The sequence below is a fragment of the Prionailurus viverrinus genome, chromosome D3 (assembly GCF_022837055.1).
Source record: "Prionailurus viverrinus isolate Anna chromosome D3, UM_Priviv_1.0, whole genome shotgun sequence".
Lineage (NCBI taxonomy): Eukaryota > Metazoa > Chordata > Mammalia > Carnivora > Felidae > Prionailurus > Prionailurus viverrinus.
In genome coordinates, this window is record NC_062572.1 from 1,907,888 (window position 1) to 1,927,022 (window position 19,135).

A 19,135-nucleotide genomic window follows, 5' to 3' on the forward strand; every position below is an offset into this window, starting at 1 on the left:
GCCGCCCCCCTCCGCCCCCAGGGCTCGGGGGCAAAAGAAAGAAACCCAGGGAACGAGGCTCACAGAGCCCGCCCCGCCCAGGCTCGCCGTCCACACCCCGGAGTCAGAAATAACGTGGTACGAGCCACACCACCAATTTACTTCCCACAAGAACCACGGCCCCGTCCAAGTCGCCGATGTGACATCACCGCATCTGCTTCTCTGGCGGCTCTTTTCTCTTTACGAGATGAAATAGTTTGCTCTCCCGTCTCTGTGAGACCGTGTTCGAGCTCTCCGTCTCCGGGACACGTCTCTTGTCAGAAAACCAGGCGCCTGCACCCCCGGCCCTCTCCCCCCCCCCCCCCCCCGCCGCCCGCCACGCGTCCACGCGCTCTGCCGCCACCGCGAGGGCGCGTCACTCACCGTCGGGGTCGCACTTTGCCGGGTTGCTGATGCAGGATGTGTTGTACTGGCCGTAGTAGAGAAGGGTCACTCCCTTCTCCTCTCTGAGGTAAACACCCTTGCTGACTTTTCCTTCCATGATGTCTGCGCGACAAGAATGTCAATGCCAAGTCAGCAACCGCCAGGGGTTAAGAGTCTTACACAGAACTTAGAGATAAATGTACTGCGTTATTTACGCTTATGATAATACTACATATCACGCTCATTAATATTAACGCTCGCTATCTACCATCTAACTAGCAGTAGTTAAGGGATAGGTAGCGTGAATATTCATATCGATGCTTCGTCGTCACTTACCACTACACTCACATACGATGGGCTCTATACGGTAAGGACACCCTAAGTGTTACATTTGCCAGGAGTTGGGTTCCCAGGAGTGACACTGTCCCGAACGTCCGGAGCCCTTCCTGGCCATCTTCTAAGGGGAACACTTAGGCACATGTTTGAACATAAAACCACACCCTTTGAGTCCTCATCGGAAGCCCCTAATCCCAGACGTGGGAACCCACAATTTTGAAAGAATCCACGGTCACTCTAGGAGAAAAGCCCAGAGTCACGCCCCCGCCAGCACCAGGCTGAGTGGCCATGAGCCCCGGCCGGTGCTCACTGCTCTGTCCTCCCGTTGGGCCTCATCCCCATGGCAAATGTAACCGATGGTGTGTGTGAAGTAAATGGTTTACAGAATCGATAAGTGAGGACTATAAAAGCCCAGCATGACTAGGCATTTATTGTTCATTGGGGTCAAAGTCGCCCAAAGATACCTCCTCTGCACACGGGCACATGCCCACTGCCCTTGAGCTATCAAGCAACAGGAGATGAACAGCAGAGGGACCGACGTCTGTGGGCCTGACGGCTACCCCCACTCCAGTTTTCCAACAACCACTGTCAAGTGCATAGCCCACTCAAAAGGGCCTCAGTGTTCTTCTGTCTCACACTCACTTTTTTGTTTATCGCATTTATGGCTGGGGGTGGGGGTGTGTGGAATCTGTAGCTTACAAAATTACATTTATTGCAAAATTAAATTAGCAGTTACATCATTGAGTTAGGCTGTATAAACCCCTAAACAAGACTGTTTGACTGGAAAAATTAATTTTGGGAGCCAAACAGGTCACAGCTGAGAGAGCAATCGGGTTATGTGCTGTGCTGAGAACAGAAGAAAGGCCGATGCCTGAGTTATCTGAACTTTCTGGCCTGCTTGGGTACATGCCACAGACGCTACTCTCCCTGGAGCTTTGAGCTGCATAAGAAAACACGAAACATAGGGGCTCTGAGGTTGTTAAGTAAGATAATAATTGAACCCTGACTCTAGTGGGCGTTTATGAAACAGCTTCTAATAATAATAAAAAAAAAAAAAAAAAAAAAAAAAAAAAACCACCTACAGAAGAAATGCTGATTTTAATGTTTATAAGAGATCAAATTTTGGGGTGAGATCTTTTAAAATCAACTTCAGTTTTTCCATTCAAAGGCTATGCTGTTCCTCCCCAAAAGAATATACACCATTTAAAAATCCCAACTTCCATTTTTGTAGCTCATCTTGTGTCTGTCTCGTTCTGAAAACAGGCAGCTGGTTTGAAGACCCTGGTCACGTGAAAGCTTACAAGCCCCTTCTAATGTATGGTGGCACTTCCTCTAGACCTAGCTGGGAGAAGTTATTCCTAATACACTGGGTGTTTGGTATTCTTGGCTATGTGTTCTTGGGTATATGTTCTTGGCTATGTGTTCTCAGGTATGTGTTCTTGGCTATGTGTTCTTGAGTATATGTTCTTGGGTATGTGCTCTTGGCTATATGTTCTTGGATATGTGTTCTTGGGTATATGTTCTTGGCTGTGTGTTCTTGGGTATATGTTCTTGGCTATGTGTTCTTGAGTATATGTTCTTGGGTATGTGCTCTTGGCTATATGTTCTTGGCTATGTGTTCTTGGGTATGTGTTCTTGGCTATGTGTTCTTGGGTATATGTTCTTGGCTATGTGTTCTTGGCTATATGTTCTTGGGTATATGTTCTTGGCTATGTGTTCTTGAGTATGTGTTCTTGGGTATGTGTTCTTGGCTATGTGTTCTTGGGTATATGTTCTTGGCTATGTGTTCTTGGCTATATGTTCTTGGGTATATGTTCTTGGCTATGTGTTCTTGAGTATATGTTCTTGGGTATGTGCGCTTGGCTATATGTTCTTGGATATGTGTTCTTGGGTATATGTTCTTGGCTATGTGTTCTTGGGTATGTGTTCTTGGCTATGTGTTCTTGAGTATATGTTCTTGGGTATGTGTTCTTGGTTATGTGTTCTTGGCTATATGTTCTTGGGTATACGTTCTTGGCTACACGTTCTTATGTATATGTTCTTGGCTATGTGTTCTTGGCTATATGTTCTTGGGTATATTTTCTTGGCTATGTGTTGTTGAGTATATGTTCTTGGGTATGTGCTCTTGGCTATATGTCCTTGGATATGTGTTCTTGGGTATATATTCTTGGATATGTGTTCTTGGGTATATGTTCTTGGCTATGTGTTCTTGGTTATGTGTTCTTGGGTATGCATTCTTGGCTACATGTTCTTGGGTATACATTCTTGGCTATGTGTTCTTGGCTATATGTTCTTGGGTATATGCTTGTCTGCTGGCCAAGACAAAATGAATTCATATAGAACCAAATCAAATTGACATCTAAACTCATTGCAGATGCAAACCAAACAAAACAGGGAACAGAAGTTACAAGTGCTCACCTACAGTTGCAGAGAAATTTGAGTAGGCAGAGTCATTGGTACGAACAAAGGTAGAATTATGGGAAGGAAGCACAGTGAGGTTGTGGGTTCGCAACACTAGGTAGGACAACAAGAAAAAAGCACAACAGATGAGTGACACGAATGACAAATGGAACCGGCATACCTCTCAACTTGACGTGCACCGAGAATCGGTCCTTCGCCCAGCAAGCACCTTGGATTTTGTCTCCGGGCCTCACACCTCCCTCCCGCCCCCTGCCCCCACTCCCCATGTACTGGGCAGCGTCATGGCCAGCGCCCTGGCCTGCCAGGGCATGACTGCTGCTGGCTTCCGCCACAGACGTGGGCTCCAATGTGCCGTGTGCAACCCCCTGAGACACCTAGTTGAGAGATATGAAACTGAGCCCGGCAATAAAACAGCCTTAACACAAGGATCATGGTGGTGACGTCACAACTGGTGAGGTAGAAACACAGCATGAAGACAATGGCACGATATTACGACAAATGGACCGAACAACAGAGGGTTCAGCGACAGATACGAGCAGCGTGACCACCAGACGGCTTCCAAAGCCACTCGGCCGTCCCCGGCAGCAAAATGTGCTGACGGATCCTGTTTCCCCCTGTTTCTTAAGAAGCCTGTGATCACGTTGAAACGAGACCGCAGAGCATCGTGACGAGAAGAACGGTCTGGGGAAGCATCGGCAAGACGTCACCATCCGGCTGTTCGGGGCAAACAGGAACACACAGAATCTCAGGGAAATTAACACCCTGGCCCCAGCGTAATTGTGTCTCCATGATCGCACTGCTTGGTGAGAATTCCTCGCCAGTGAAGGAGTTCAAGATGCCCAGAGTTACTGATTTGGTCACAACAATGAGGTGTGTTGAGACATTAGGAGAGAGATATAGTTATCATTTGAAATAACTGCTTAAAATGTTGGTCTCTGTGACCTGGACGATGAATTATGTCAACAGTGAATTTCCACTTTTCACAGGCTTTGAAATAAAGGGCCTGAGAAATAAAACGAGATAATGATGGGGTGGGGGTGGAGTGCAGTTTGTCTTAACCTGAGCTGCTCATATAATGACTGCCCAGGGACTTATCCCTGCAGCGCAGACTGTTTGGAGAGAACGCAGAGCAGCGGTGCGTTCTCAGCTGGGTGCCCAGAGGCAGTCTTGCACAGGTGGGTCCTTCCACCCCCGGAGGACCCGCCCAGGCTCCAGCTAGAACGCCTCTCAATTTGCAAATGTAAGGGAAACGTTTTAGAATCTTTGGTGGCAATTTATGGCAGCACATTAAGTCAGGGGATCAGGAAAATGCCAGCGTGCAGGTCTGGAAAGTGCAATAATCAGCAATGTGCGGGCATGTGCTAGACTGGTCGCCCAGTAAACCTCTTGCCGTACACATCAGCCGTTTGACATAATCAAGAACAATAAGGAAATAAAAATTTTAATGTAAAAATCCAAGCCACTCAAAACTTCTACTGGGAAGAAGTTTCTTGCTGGAACGGAATAAAGAGCTCGGACACATCTGGGGTTTCTCCTTACGGCAAATGTCTGAATTGAGTCAGATAGAGACTTCATTTTCCATGGACTCAGAGACCACGGGAGCATCTTAAGTGATGTTCGGTCTGCTCAAGGGAGCTGCTGGTGACATGTGCGGAAGCTGACTGGTAGGTGGGGGTACCTTTGTGAGTGAAACGGTGACCCCACGAACACACGTGTTAGTCCCAGCACTCAGCTCAAATGGACCCCTGTTTTGGCAGGCATGCAGATGAGGCCAATTTTGTCTAGAAAACACACATCTAGACCCCTACGTGTGATTGATGCACCATCTGCAGCTTCGAACTTCCAACCACGGCTTTTGTTTTATGGTTACTGGGGAAAACACACACACGTTAATAAGAGTTTGAACCTTAAGCTCTGTCCTTCAATGACAAAAATATATAAAAGTTCTAGTAAAATACTTTGGGTTAACGATGATTGGGGGGATCTCCACAACGTGTGTTCATCGCCACTGGCCTGGCCTCCCAGCGGAAGCTGTCCTTGTCTGCCTCCCCCGATGGCCCTACCTGGAGCGCCCCCCCCCCCCCCCCCCCCCGCCGCCGTCCGTGCGGCCTCAGGTACCCTCACCACCCGCATCTACCTCCAGTCGTGTCTTGAAGTTCATGGATCCCGTCCACAGTTTCCAGCGGCCAGTAATGGGAAGCAGAAGCCAAGACCTCAAACCCTTGGGGGAAGAAAAGAATAAAGATGTTAAATCATCATTAGGAGGCAAGAAATGCTTTCCTTCTATGTCATGAATGGAGGGAAGAGGAACTGTATCACAGGGACTATGGGATTCATTAAAAAGGCATTTGCATACATTCAACACACTCCTGGTTTTAAAAAGAAGTCTTAACGGGCGCCTGGGTGGCTCAGTCGGTTGAGCGTCCAACCTCGACTCAGGTCATGGTCTCACGGTTCGTCTCACGCATCGGGCTCTGTGGTTCGTCTCACGCATCGGGCTCTGTGCTGACGGCTCAGAGCCTGGAGCCTGCTTCATATTCTGTGTCTCCCTCTCTCTCTGCCCTTCCCCCACTCTCACTTTGTCTCACTCTGTCTCTCAAAAATAAATAAATGTAAAAAAAAATAAACAATAAAAAAAATAAAAGAACTCTTAAAATACAGAAATCGGCTCCTGGGTGGCTCAGTCAGTTAAGCGTCCGACTTCAGTTCAGGTCATGATCTCACAGTTTGTGGGTTCGAGCCCCGCGTCAGGCTCTGTGCTGACAGCTCAGAGCCTGGAGCCTGCTTCAGATTCTGTGTCTCCCTCTCTCTCTGCCCCTCTCCTGCTCACGCTGTCTCTCGCTCTCTCTCTCTCTCAAAAATAAATCAACATTAAATATATGTATACAGAAATCGGTGAACATTTCCTCGACATGAGAAAGCGTGATAAATACAAATGAGCAGACATCTCTGAACCGAAGGGAGTAAGAGCCACCCACCAGGCTTAGTGGGGCCCCACAAGGAGCGTGTCCGTTAGGCAGTCAGGAGAAAGACAAGAATGGCCGTCATCCCACTATTGTTTTATATTGTTTTGTGATACCTAGCTGATGCAACCAGGCGAGAGAAAGCAATCAGGTTAAAATGATTTAAAAAGAGGAGGACCCCAACAGCAATATTGTCGACATCATGTAAGGCTCTCGACAAACACCTCCTCAGTTCATTGTAACAACGAAGGCAAGGTAATCGTATCATTAGCCTATTTGTGGAGACGAGGGGTCGGTCCTTCCGCAGAGGTCGCCCGGCCGGCTGGTTTGGCGTGCGATGCTCCCTCCCAGTCTCCCTGAGACGGAGCCCAGTCTTTCTCTTCTCATCCTGCTTCCCGCATAGTAACAATTAGCCACTTCAGAATTTTCTTTGTGACCCTTGTACTTTGAGTGGACATGATTTTGTGCAGACAGATTGTGCCTGCCTGCTCATCCCACTTAATGCCACGTGAACGACTTCATTTATTTGCTTCTATCCTGGCTGCCTGGTGGCGTCTGGGTAACAGTCCCTGCGAAGGCGGGGCGCACCCCCAGGCACCCAGCCCCTCACCTGGCTCCAATCTGCTCCTGGACCAGCTCTCTGTGGTTAGTTCCCAGAAGGGGAAAGGATGGTCCAGAGGACCAAATAACAGTCATCTGCTCCAAGTGTCTGCCAGACCATAGACAAGAAAAATGAATAAAGGAGTCTTTGCGTTATTCATCGTAAAACTATTTTTAAAGAGGAGATAACACGATCCTTATTTTCAAATGAGGTGTGACTGTTCACGAGAAAACGAAACGCCATTACGAATAAGAAGAGAATTTGGTAAGTGAAACAGTCTTACACATAAGGAAAGATCTGAGTAGGGAGGTTTATACGGACGTGACAGGCGAAGAGAGTCGATAAATAGCGTCCCTGTGTTCCGACGCTAACGCTAACACGAGGCGGGAGAAAAGTTCTCATTTGTAAATGCAGCCGACAGAAAGAAGACGTTGAGGTCCAAAAGAGTAAGAATTGTACAAAGTTCTCACAAGGAAAACAATAAAATAATACCAAGGGATGTACAAGAACGCTTGAATAAACAAAGAATTTAACCTATTTGTGGAAAAGAAAACTCAAAATCATAAAACTATCAACCAACCCTCTAATTAATACATAAATATGAGGAAGTCTGTTGTAAACATGCTGAGAGATTTTGTGTGAGAGAAATCTCATTATGGGGCTTATCTAGAAAACTAAACAAGCAAAAATAACCAACAAAACCTGCCAGGAGCGGGCAGCGAAGGACGGTGGGGGGCCAGCGCGCACACACGGTTAGGACCTGTTGTAAAGACACAGTTCTAAAGAGAATTTGGCAACCGCACATGAATAGAAAGTTCCACGGAAAAGACCCATAAATATCCCCAAGCACATGTGAAACCTTAGTTTATGATAAAAGTGCTATTTTAAACCAGAAGAGGAATACTCAGCAGAAGGTTTTACAGCCAGTTAGCCACCTACAAAAAAACTCAAGATCCCTAACTCACTCCTTAACATCTCAATTTCCAGAAGGATCAAACTACAAATGTAATTATTAAAAAAAATAAAAATGAAAACATCTGAGAAAACCAGGTAATGAATTTGATTATGTGAATTTTTAAAATTTCCCTATGTAAGGGGCGCCTGGGTGGTTCAGTCGATGGGACGTCCGACTTGGGCTCAGGTCACGATCTCACAGTTTGCGAGTTCGAGCCCCGCGTCGGGCTCTGTGCTGACAGCTCGGAGCCCGGAGCCTGCTTCGGATTCTGTGTCTCCCCCTCTCTCTGCCCCTCCCCTGCTCATGCTCTCTCTCTCAAAAATAACAAACATTAAATTTTTTTTTTAATTTCCATATGTAAAAATAAATCAAGCTAAATTGAGCAGGAGAATGATGTTTATGTAATACATAGGACAAAAATGTACCGATGTCTTTTTAAAGAACTGTATGAAATGCATTGCATTCATTAAAATGCTTACTATTAAGAAAATTTAAGCCAACAGAACACTGGGACAATGGACATAAACAGGCAGTTCAAAGGAAAGGAAATGCAAATTATCTTCAATATATGAAAAGATGTCGCTCATAATTTTTAGAGGCATGTTAAAACGACAGTGAGCCACCCTGTCCCAGCCCACCCGGCTGACTGACAAACAGACCATTAGATGTACTAAGTCAGCAAGTTCACTGTGCTTTTGGTGGAAGTTACAGCCTTTCCGGAGAGCAATACGGCAATAGCTATACAAATTTTAAGTGCACTTTGATCTAGTAATTCTGCTCCTAGGAGTTTACTCTAGAGACAGATTCACACATGGGATCAAAGAGCTATGTACGAGGACATTTCTTGCAGATATATATATATCTCAAAAGCGTGGGAAGAGGCTTCATGCTCATCAGCAGAAGGGCTGTAATCTGTATGGAACATCTACGTAATAGATAAGGGTGTCACTAGGAGAAGTGACCAGGCTGGGACACATGTGTCGATGGGAAATGTTCCTCAAGCTATACTGCTAAAAAAAATAATAAAAAAAAAAAAATCAACATGAGAGAAAAATGTGATACTATCAACTATTTGTGGAAAACCCAGCTGTCCCACCAGCAAGGAGGGAGGGAAGGAGAGACAGAGAGAGAGAGAGAGAGATTTTGCATGGATACTATGGGTACCCTTAGAAACTGATAGCAGTATTTTAGGGGCGAGGAAAATGAGGAACACTGGATGTGAGATGTAAGAGGGAGATTTCTGTTCCTTTTTATTTCTGTTCTGGTCAAGTGTTGGGACGTGTATTCCTTCAAAAACTTCCAAAATTCGGAGACCTGTGGCTTCCGCCCATGTCCCCTGGCAACGACTCGACTCTAACAATGCAATATGGAGGCTCAGAAATACAAAAGTCAGGGGCGCCTGGGTGGCGCAGTCGGTTAAGCGTCCGACTTCAGCCAGGTCACGATCTCGCGAGATCTCGCGTGATCTCGCGTGAGTTCGAGCCCCGCGTCGGGCTCTGGGCGGATGGCTCGGAGCCTGGAGCCTGCTTCCGATTCTGTGTCTCCCTCTCTCTCTCTGCCCCTCCCCCGTTCATGCTCTGTCTCTCTCTGTCCCAAAAATAAATAAATGTTGAAAAAAAAAATTAAAAAAAAAAAAAAAGAAATACAAAAGTCAAAACTACCCATTTCTGTTTCTGCCAAGCTCCCCCCACCCCAAAACGTAGGATATTCATTTTGGAGAGGGGAAACAACGTTGGCTTGTTAGTCAATTCATCTGGGGGGGGGCGGGGGCGGGGGCGGGGGCGGGGGCGGGGGCGGACCAGAAAAGGAAACCACGGCCGTAGCGCAAAGGGCAGGTGCGACGGATTCTTCCCAACCCACGTCTTCGGAACATAAACCCCGTGGATGACAGACCCTTCCCCGGCATCCCCGTGTACAAACGGCCACCATCCGCTCTGGGCAGAGGGGCTGGCGGAGCGAAGCGACGGTGGTCTTGTTCACACAGAAAGACCCCCTAAGCTAGCAAGAGGCCGTGGGAGAAGGGGGCTTGGGGTCCGCAGAGGGCCTGCCGTCCTCCGTCGCCGTGCTTCAGACGAGGGCAAAGCCCCACTGCGTCGTCGCCCCTGGCGTCTCATAACCAGCAGACTGGAAGTCCGCGCTGGAGGGTTTGCGAGCTGTCATGTGCGAGGGGGCCCGAGGGTCACCCACCCGGCGGGCTGCCTAATTCCGCAACAGGTGCCGGAAACAGGTGTCGGCTGTGGGTCTCGGGAGGGAGGGAGGGCTGCGGCCCACTGGGAACCGTGTGTCCCGAGGACGAGAGCCGCTCCGGGGCGGGAGGTCTGCGAACTCTTAGGGGGAGGTTAGAAACCCAGATTTCGCAGATTTTTTTTTGGAAATCTCCCCAAATTTTAATACTAGCAATTAAGGTGGTTATTTTGGGGAGCCTGGGGGGGTTCAGTCGGGGGCGTCCAACTCTTGATTTCAGCTCTGGTTGTGATCTCACAGTTCGTGGGTTGGAGCTGACAGTTGACAGTGTGGAGCCTGCTTGGGATTCTCTCTCCCTCCCCACTCTCTCTCTCCCTCTCAGATTAATAAACTTTAAAGAGAAAAAGAAAATTAAATTTTTTTAAAAAGTGGTTATCTTAATTAAAACATTGCATGGTGCTGATAAGACGAACCCAAGAACTGAATTCAACAGGAAGGCTCCCCTTCACACCCTAGGGCGTAAACAACCCACAGCCCTTAAAGTGTCATCAAAACAAGAAAATCTCATTCTTTTGGGAATAAGACACTCTGGGGCTGAAATCTCCGAGTTACACGAGCACCAGCTTTCCACCAGATGAACCTCATTAAAACTGTGTGTCCGGTTAGACACGACAGCAAGTCCAGGGATATGGTGGTTCATTATGGGACTTCTGACACGCCCCGGCCCTAAATAAGAGAGACCTAAATAAGAGAGACAGAGAGACAGAGAGAGAGAGAACCTTTCATCCTTCCTCTTCAGTTTCTCTCCCAGGTGCCGAACGCCTAGCCCTGCCCCAGGACTTGTTCTTGGCATCGGTGAGAAGCCCCAATCCCTCAAAGCTGTGCGGGCAAGTACCCGCCGGGAGTCCCACTGGGGCCCCCGACGGCCGCCCTCCGACTCCTTATTGCTTTGCCTATGGAACTTACTATTACTCGAGTATTTTTGTTTGTTGTCTGTCTCCTGTGTCTGAGTCTCACGTGCAGACACCGTGTTCCACGTGTACCACATTCTCACGGCTAAAACAGGGTGTGCGTGCCTGTGTGTCTGTGTAATCCAGATTTTTGCATTTGGATCCTCCCCAAAATTGTAATCTTAGCAAATAACTTTTTAAGAACTATATAGGCAGAATGGATGATGAAATGCAATAATGAATAAACGAATGGTTAAACATAGAAAGAATATATATGTATATGTAATTACGAAAATATATATACCCCCCCATCTCTATTTGTCAAATTTCCATTTACTCAATAGGTTACAAACATTATTTTTTTAATTCCATCATAAACACCTTTTTTGCACCAGGAAGGTGAATGATAGTTTCTGCTGTGACCTAGCGATTCTGACTGTCCCTTGCAGCCACATGACACCGTGATGGTGACACACATTAACTCAACATATTGCAGGGACTCTTTTAAAATATATACAGGTATCGGGTCATTATGTTGTATGGCTAAACTAAGATAATATTATATGTCAATGATACCTCAATAAAAAATATATAAGGGAACAAACTATTGATTTGCACAGAAAAAAAAATAAAACCTAGTACGTAACTCCAGGGAATTATAATCACTATAATTATCTGCTCTGGCTTCCCAGACCTCTAAATAGGGCCGGTGAGGTAAGGTACCGGCCTCCAGAGCTGGGCGGGAACCAGCCGCTCTGTGTCCCCAGGGCCAGGAAATTCAGGATACGGGAGATTTTTAAGGTCCCTTTTCCTCATTACAAAAGTTATCTGTAAAAGGCACGCTGGTAAATGTTGCATAACTGCCCTGCCATTTCTTGGCTGGTGCCATTGATGGATTTAGATTCATCAACCATCACGCTTCTTAGCACTGTCCTCGGCCAGGAAGGACTCGCGAGCCAGCGAGGACTCGGTGGCCAGAGGAAAAATTTCAGAGGCGGGGGGCCCGGTTTCCCCTCTCTGGGCCTCACCGTCACCAACTGTAAATGGGGACGTGGGCCGGACAGCCTCCGGGTTCCGTTCAATGACAGCACGCTGTCATTTCTCCAAAATGACAGTCCGCGGCCACAGATAGACACAGATAATACGAAGGCTCAAAATGATTGCAAGTTGCCTTTCAGTTATTTACACAACCGAACACCTATGGACACGGTAGAGATAGGGAGCTGCCCGGGCGGGTGCGGGCACACGGGGCAGATGACCGCACACCTGGGAACTGAAACCTGGCGCCAGCTGTCTTCGCTGACCCAGCTCTCTCATGACCGACAGACAGCACAGAGGGTGCCTACTGCACGCGAGGCAGTGTGCTAGGTCCCCACAAGACAGGGAGGCTCACTAGTCCTGCTTAGACCGTAAAAAGAAAAGTCTGGGGGCGCCTGGGTGGTTCAGTCGGTTGAGCGTCCCACTTCAGCTGGGGTCATGATCTCATGGTTTGTGAGTTCAAGCCCCGCATCGGGCTCTGTGCTGATGGCTCGGAGCCTGGAGCCTGTTTCGGATTCTGTGTCTCCCTCCCTCTCTGCCCCTCCCCTGCTCATGCTCTGTCTGTCTCTCTCTCTCTCTCTCTCTCTCTCTCTCAAAAATAAACATCAAAAAAATTTTTTTGAATAAATAAATAAAAGAAAAAGAAAAGTCTGGTGTGGTCTGTGGTGCAAACAGGCCGGGCCTCAGAAGACCAGGCTCCGGCCAGGCTGGGGACCCTCCCGGAGACTCGCCTAAAGTCCTGTGCACACCTCCCGCCCTGCACCCACCACGCTCCTGTCGTCCCCAAATAGTCTCCTTACGTGTCCGGCCCCGCAGTGAGTTCCTGAGGTCACCACTGCCTTCTTAGCCCTGCAGACCTCGGCCACACCACCCGCTCTCTCTGGGTGTCCGTCCGCAGGAGGGCAGAGAGGCCGCCTCAGAGGACCCTTCTGAGCACCGCACAAGGTTCACATCCAAGATTTTTACATTCCTGCTCAGACTTCCGGAGAAGAAAAATACTACAATTGACACAGCTGTTCCCGTCGGGGTGGAGATTTAGGTTGTTTGCAAAGGTTTGCCCTCTAGGAACAGGCTCGGGCCTGTGTTCTGTGTCCTGAGTGGACGCCCTTGAGAGGTGCAGGGGACGGGCTTTCCCTCTGGGGCTGCTCCCGGGACCCTGCAGGCCTGGGCCCAGAAGCAGGAGCGGGGGGTGGGGGGGGCCTCCCGGCGAAGGCGCCGCACAGTCAGCTGGGGGCCAGGCTTTTCTGCGGGAAAACGGGGTTGAGCCGAGCGCGGGATGTAGGGAGAGAGACAGAGACACCGAGAGACGGAGAGAGATAGACACAGACACAGAAAAAGAGAGACAGACACAGAAACAGAGCCAGAGACATAGAGACAGACACACAGAAAGAGGAACAGAGACACAGATACGTGGAGAGAGACCGAGAGAGTGAGAGACATACAAAGAGACAGAGACATAGAGACAGAGAGACACAGGCAGACAGACGGAGGCAGACAGACACAGGAAGAAGGGGGGACAAGGCGGAGGAAGACAGCATAAGCAGCAGGGTTTCGTCCACAAGCAAACCCCCGTGTGATTCTTGCAAAGAAGGGGCGAGCAGAGCAGGAGAGACCCCGAGACGGGGGAGGTGAGGCAAGAAGGGAAGCCGTGGGCATGGACGTCAGTGAGATGGCCGAGCACCTTGGCTCCGCACGCGGGCTTGCGTGGTCACCGCCCTGCTCTGCAGCGTCCCCTCGTCTGCACACCCGTCATCTCTCTGCGGCACTAGCTGGAGAACCAGGTCGGTTCCGCCCGGAGTTAGGGAGTGAGAGGGACCCTGTCTCCATGTGGAGCAGAGACTGATTCAAACCCTCCTTGCAGGGGAGGGTCAAGGGTCCAGGTGCACGCGTGTGCATGTGTGTGGGCGTGTGTGCACGCGTGTGCATGTGTGTGCACAGGCATGGGTGTGGGCAGGTGGGGGGGTGTGCACGGGTGTGGACGCATGTGGATGGGCCTGGACACGTGCACACGTGTGGATCCATGCATGGACGTGACGTGGCCAAGACTCAACCTGGAAACTTCCCCCCAGCTTCCTCTCCCACCGCCGCACCTCCGGTCACGTCCGGAGAACCAGCAGGAACCCCAGTGGGAAGGGGACGAGGGGAGAGCCTCGGGGCGGACACGCGCGCCCTCCACTGAGATGCCCGAGCCACAGAGCCCCGTTTTCCTTCCGCGAGCGTTCTGGTGGGGGAAGGGGAGCACGGGGAAATTCACGGCCTTCACACCTTTTCCAACGGAAGAGTAAACTTGGACGTTTGGGTGCAAGAGAAATGGCGGCACCCCGTCTGCGGACACGGGAGGTCCAGGCGGACACCGGCCTCGCTGCATCACCCGCGAGGGAGACGCTGCAGCCGCGCGGGGATGCCAGCGGTGCCCGTAGGGGCCGCGCTGCTGGTGACAGTGGCTGGTAGGAGCCAGGCGGCCCCCCCTCAGCTCCGAGTCGGAGGCGGGCTCACCAGTGGGTCAGGCGTTGTTCACACGACTCTCGAGCAAGGTCTCGGGGACCTCGACGGGCTCCCCTCGACCACGTGCAGGCGGCCGCCGGGGTTCCTGCCGCTCAACAGGCCCCCGCCTTGCACAGTCCTGCACCTGCCACGCGACCGCGCCACACGACCGCACCACCCGGGGACCACACCTCAGTCAGCTTGCAGACCGAGGACGCACCGCGGCCCAAGCACAGTGAGCCCCAGCTGGGACGGTGACAGAAAGGACAGAGCCCTGCCGGCCCCGGGGAGTGTGCATGAAGATACACGGCACAAGTTAGGGCGGCAGCCAAGACTCCATCATAAGATGGCAACGGCCACGGGCCAGAGGCCTCTGGGCGGCCGCCGCGGCCGGCGACAGCGAGGTCTGGTGCCAGGATGAGCAGGGCACCAGGAGACGGAGGGCAGGGCAGCCGGCCGGGGACAGGGGGCCCGCGGAAGGGCCGCCCTCCGCTGGCCACGGAGACGCGCAACCGAAGTGCGTGGGGACCTCGGCGCCCGGGGGCCAGCGGATGGCGGTGAGCAGGGAGGGAGAGCGTCCCCTTACCTGGATGGGCCACTGACCTGGAGTAGACTCCCCGCACCTGCACACAAAGATCACACCGTGAGACGTTCGGGACAGCCTCTGGCAGAGGGGGCTAGTCCGGGCGCCCAGAGAGCCGCCCAGAGACGTTACCTGAAAATCGCAATAAAACAGCAGCAGCCAGGGGTGCCCCCAGCACAGACACAGCAGCTTCCTCATGGCTTCTCGGAGGCTGAAAGGCGATCCGAGTGCAATTCCTGAGCGTCCGTGACAACGTGTGCTCCCTAACTTTCACTTCCCTGGGAAAGGGACATTTTCACAGGGTCCGGAAAGCAAGAAATCTGGTTCTCTTTAGCGTGTGAAACGCAGCCGTCCTGGAGAGCTGGCGGGTGTTTTCCTCCTCGTCCCCAAACCTGAGCGTTCTCAGCGATCGGCGCCCTTCCAGGACGGTCCCCAACTGGCCGCAGCTCACAGAGCCCCGCGGGGCCGTCCGTGTTTGCTTTCCTTTCCGGAGTCTTTGTCTGTCTGCAGCCAGGCTGGCAGTCGGACCCTCGGACCCTCGTCTCTCACCTTGACGCGGGCGGAGCTGGACGGCTCCGAAGGTCGTCCCCGGGCTCCCGCCCGCCCGCTGCCCAGCTCCCGCTCTGACTCAGGCTGACGCCCCGTCCGGCCCCAGCTCTGGGTGGAGAGGGAATGATGTCAGGCTCTCTCCTCAAACTTCGTTCTGCTTCTCTATTTATACCCCTGGCTGCTGCGTCCTTCCTGGGTCCTAACACCAGTCCGTCGAGAACAGCCGGCCGACCGGACAGGCACGCGTGTCCGCGGCGACCGGGTGCTGCCTGCCAGCGCCCTCAAAAGCAGAGCAAACGTTCATAAACGGAAAACGGACCGCGAGCCGTAAGCCCCGCGTCGAGCTGAGCCTTGTCTGCCCGAAGGAAGGAGGCGATACGAGGATGGAAAGAGGAAATCAACCACACCCGCGTGCCCCCAGATAAGCGCGACCACGGTCCTCTCTTTAACCCTTTTAGAGGCGCGGGAAAGGCACGGGGTCGTTTACAGGGCACGCGGCGGACCTACGCCGTCCCCCACGGATCGTGTTCTCCGTGCGGCAACAGAGGCAGACACTCACCCGTCCTGCGCCTCGACCTGCTCGAGACCAGAAGTTTACCCAATCTACCCCAAATCCGCGCTCACACGCAGACGATTAGTCTCCGCTGTAATTTGCTGGCGACTTGACCAGTGCTTCCCGCCGTGGGCCGTCTCGGCGCCTGCTGGCTGTGTGTTCTTAGGCAAGTCACTGAACCTCTCTGTGTTGCAGAGTCCCTGTCTCTGCGATGGAGGCGGCGGCCCCTCCCCCGCCAGGGTTGTAATGAGACAGGAGGCGATGCGTGCAAGGCTCCTGACGCCGCGTGAAGGAAACACGTAGCGCTCCATAAATGCTCACCATGTTTTGCAAGGAAAAAGTGTCACTCAATAACCACCGGCTGTGATTATTATTATAAAGTAGGCAAGAACACCCAGCAAATGTCAGAAAATTGTACTGTGCCCCGAGCCCTGACTACAAACGGAATAACGTCCTGATTCCCAGCACTTCCTAAAGTCTTCCCAAGGGTTCTCCTTTCTGGGCGACCTCTCCCGTCTCCCCGGCCGAACAAAGCCAGCACCTTCCTGTTTTAACCGTGGACGTGGCATCGGATCACGGAGGCACCCACCGCGACCGTGGGAATGAAAACTGGACAGGAAGCAAATTAAGCAGCCCACCCCCCCCCCCCCAGGCATCTACACTCACCCGCGGACTGGCTTTTGATCTGAACCCCAGAGCACAGCTTGTGCTAACTCACATCGCCTGCCCCTTCCACGTGTCCTTCCCGTGTGGAGACGAGCCTGCTCTCAATGAGGGCGGTGTTTCCGGGGTGTGCAGATTTGGGCAGGGGCGCATCACTGTGAGTTCCTGTGCTCACCTCCCTCAGGCCGTCCCCAAACAGCAGCCTGGCCCCGGGGCTCCCTCCCCAAAGCCCTCCCTGCCTCCGCCCCCTTCCGTCTTCTGTCCCCACCGCATTGCCCCGTCTCTCCCCACCGAGACACAAGCCCCCCGGGAGCGGGGACGTTCTTCTGTCTTGTTGGGTCCGTATCCTCAGCCGAGAACAGGGCTCAGTACCGTCCCCTGGTTCTACCGAGCCGTCATCACTGACGTGCCACGTGGTGTGAGTTCCGGGCGCACAGCGTGCCGCTTTGACTCACATACACTGTGAAACGATGACCACAATTCAGTCACCATCCGTCTCACAGAGACGCACAGGAAGAAGGAAAAGAGGGGCGCCTCGGGACTCAGTCGGTCGAGCGCCCGGCTCTTGATTTCGGCTCAGGTCGTGATCCTAGGGTTGTGAGATCGAGCCCTGCGTCGGGCTCCGCCCTCAGCGTGGAGACTGCTTAAGACTTTCTCTCTCCCTCTGTCTCTGCCCCATCCCCGCTTGCGCTGTCTCTCTCTCTCTCTCCCTCTCTCTCTCTCTCTCTCAAAATAAAGAAAAGAAAGAGAATCAATGTTTTCTTCCTTGTCCTGAGAACCCTTGGGATCCACTCCCCACGATGTTCCCGTAAGCACAGGGCGGCGGTCAGTGCACTGAGCGTGGGTCTCCGGCCCTTACCTCATGGCGGCACGTCTGGACCTTCTCGGCACCTTCTTCCACTCCGCACCCTCTGCCTCGGGTGACCTCACACCTGATCTCCGCTTCTGTGAGTCTGGTGCTTTGTTCTGTTCTGTTCTGAGTCCACGGGTGAGATCAAACGGCATCTGCCTCTTTTCTGACTTATTTCACTCAGCACAGCGCCCCCCAGCTTCACCCATGTGGTCGCAGACGGCAGGACCGTCCTCCTCATGGCTGAGCCACCCTGCGTTGCGCAGAAACGCCACATCTCCCGTATCCAGTCACCCCTGACGGACGCCGGTTGGCTCCGAGTCTCGGCCGTCGAGATATATTAGGACTTGATAGGTGCTCAAAATTCAGTATCTTCTGAATGTGTGCATGTGTGTTTCACTTAAATTTTTTTTTCAACATTTATTTATTTTGGGGACAGAGAGAGACAGAGCATGAACAGCGGAGGTGCAGAGAGAGAGGGAGACACAGAATCGGAAATAGGCTCCAGGCTCCGAGCCATCAGCCCAGAGCCTGACACGGGGCTCGAACTCACGGACCGTGAGATCGTGACCTGGCTGAAGTCGGACGCTTAACCGACTGCGTCACCCAGGCGCCCCATGCGTGTTTCACTTAAAGGAGAAAATCTCTGTCGTGCTTTGGGAAGTGTGCACCAGGCTTGTATTGAGGTAGGTGTTACTTAAGCGTTTTAAACGGGACTGTAGTATCACTATATTCAGAACCTAAACAGCTGTACTAGTAGAACATGGTAGAATGGGCTTGGCGGGGGCTGGGGGGGGGGGGGTGCGGTCACAAGACGAGTGAGGTCTGGGGCGCCCGGGGGGCTCAGTCGATTCAGCGTCCGACTCTTGGTTTGGGCTCAGGTCACGATCTCACGGTTCATGGGTTCAAGCCCCACGCTAGGTTCTGTGCTAACAGCACCACGCCTGCCTGGGATTCTCTCTCTCTCTCTCTCTCTGTCTCAAAATAAATAATAAATAAACTTAAAAAAAAAAACAAAAAACCAAGAGGAGCAAGGTCTGAAGACCTAACGTGTAACGCGGCGACTGCCGTTGAGAACACCAGGTGGTAGAACTGAAATTGGCTGAGAGAATAAAACTCAAAAAACTCGTAAAACCCAAAAAACACATACATAAAGAAAGAAACAAAGAAGCCAGGTGTGAGGTGAGGGATGTGTTAACTAACTCCCTTGTGGGAACCCCTCCATATATCTATTATCTATATAGCATGTATCAAATGATCACACCGCGCGTACTTTAAATATAACAATCTTATTTATTGATTATACCTCAACAAAGCTGAAAAGGAAAAAAAAAAGAAAGTGACCCTAAATCCTCATTTGGCTCTAAATTCACTAAGCGTTTCCAGGGATGAAGCAAAGCGCGAAGCCGGCTGAACGGGGCGACGTCACTGGGTGACTTGCACATGGGTGGCAGGTTCCAAGTGGACACTGTCCTTGTGCCCCACAGGGGACAGCTTGGGACCTCATGAGGAGCACGGGGAGCCGCCCAGACTCGGGACGTCTGACGGTTGTTGGGGCGACAGGTTCTTTTTTTTTTTTTAATGTTTATTTTTGAGGTGGGGG

At 51.6% G+C, this 19,135-nt stretch overlaps 1 protein-coding gene across 4 annotated transcripts in view; it reads right to left on the bottom strand.

Annotated features, from left to right (window-relative positions):
* ADGRD1 (adhesion G protein-coupled receptor D1) overlaps nt 1-15,596 on the bottom strand; it is a 124,305-nt gene extending 108,709 nt beyond the window's left edge. For 3 of the 4 annotated variants that reach the window (XM_047827815.1, XM_047827817.1, XM_047827818.1), the window contains exons 1-5: nt 15,050-15,596; nt 14,921-14,957; nt 5,297-5,380; nt 3,157-3,252; nt 403-525 (exon numbers count right to left, since the gene is read on the bottom strand). In XM_047827815.1, the coding sequence (XP_047683771.1) occupies nt 403-525; nt 3,157-3,252; nt 5,297-5,380; nt 14,921-14,957; nt 15,050-15,115 (406 nt within the window). In that variant the 5' untranslated portion in view covers nt 15,116-15,596. The remainder of the gene's footprint in view (nt 1-402; nt 526-3,156; nt 3,253-5,296; nt 5,381-14,920; nt 14,958-15,049) is intronic. The other variant, XM_047827816.1, reaches the window with a different exon arrangement.
* Nucleotides 15,597-19,135: the final 3,539 nt, after the last annotated feature.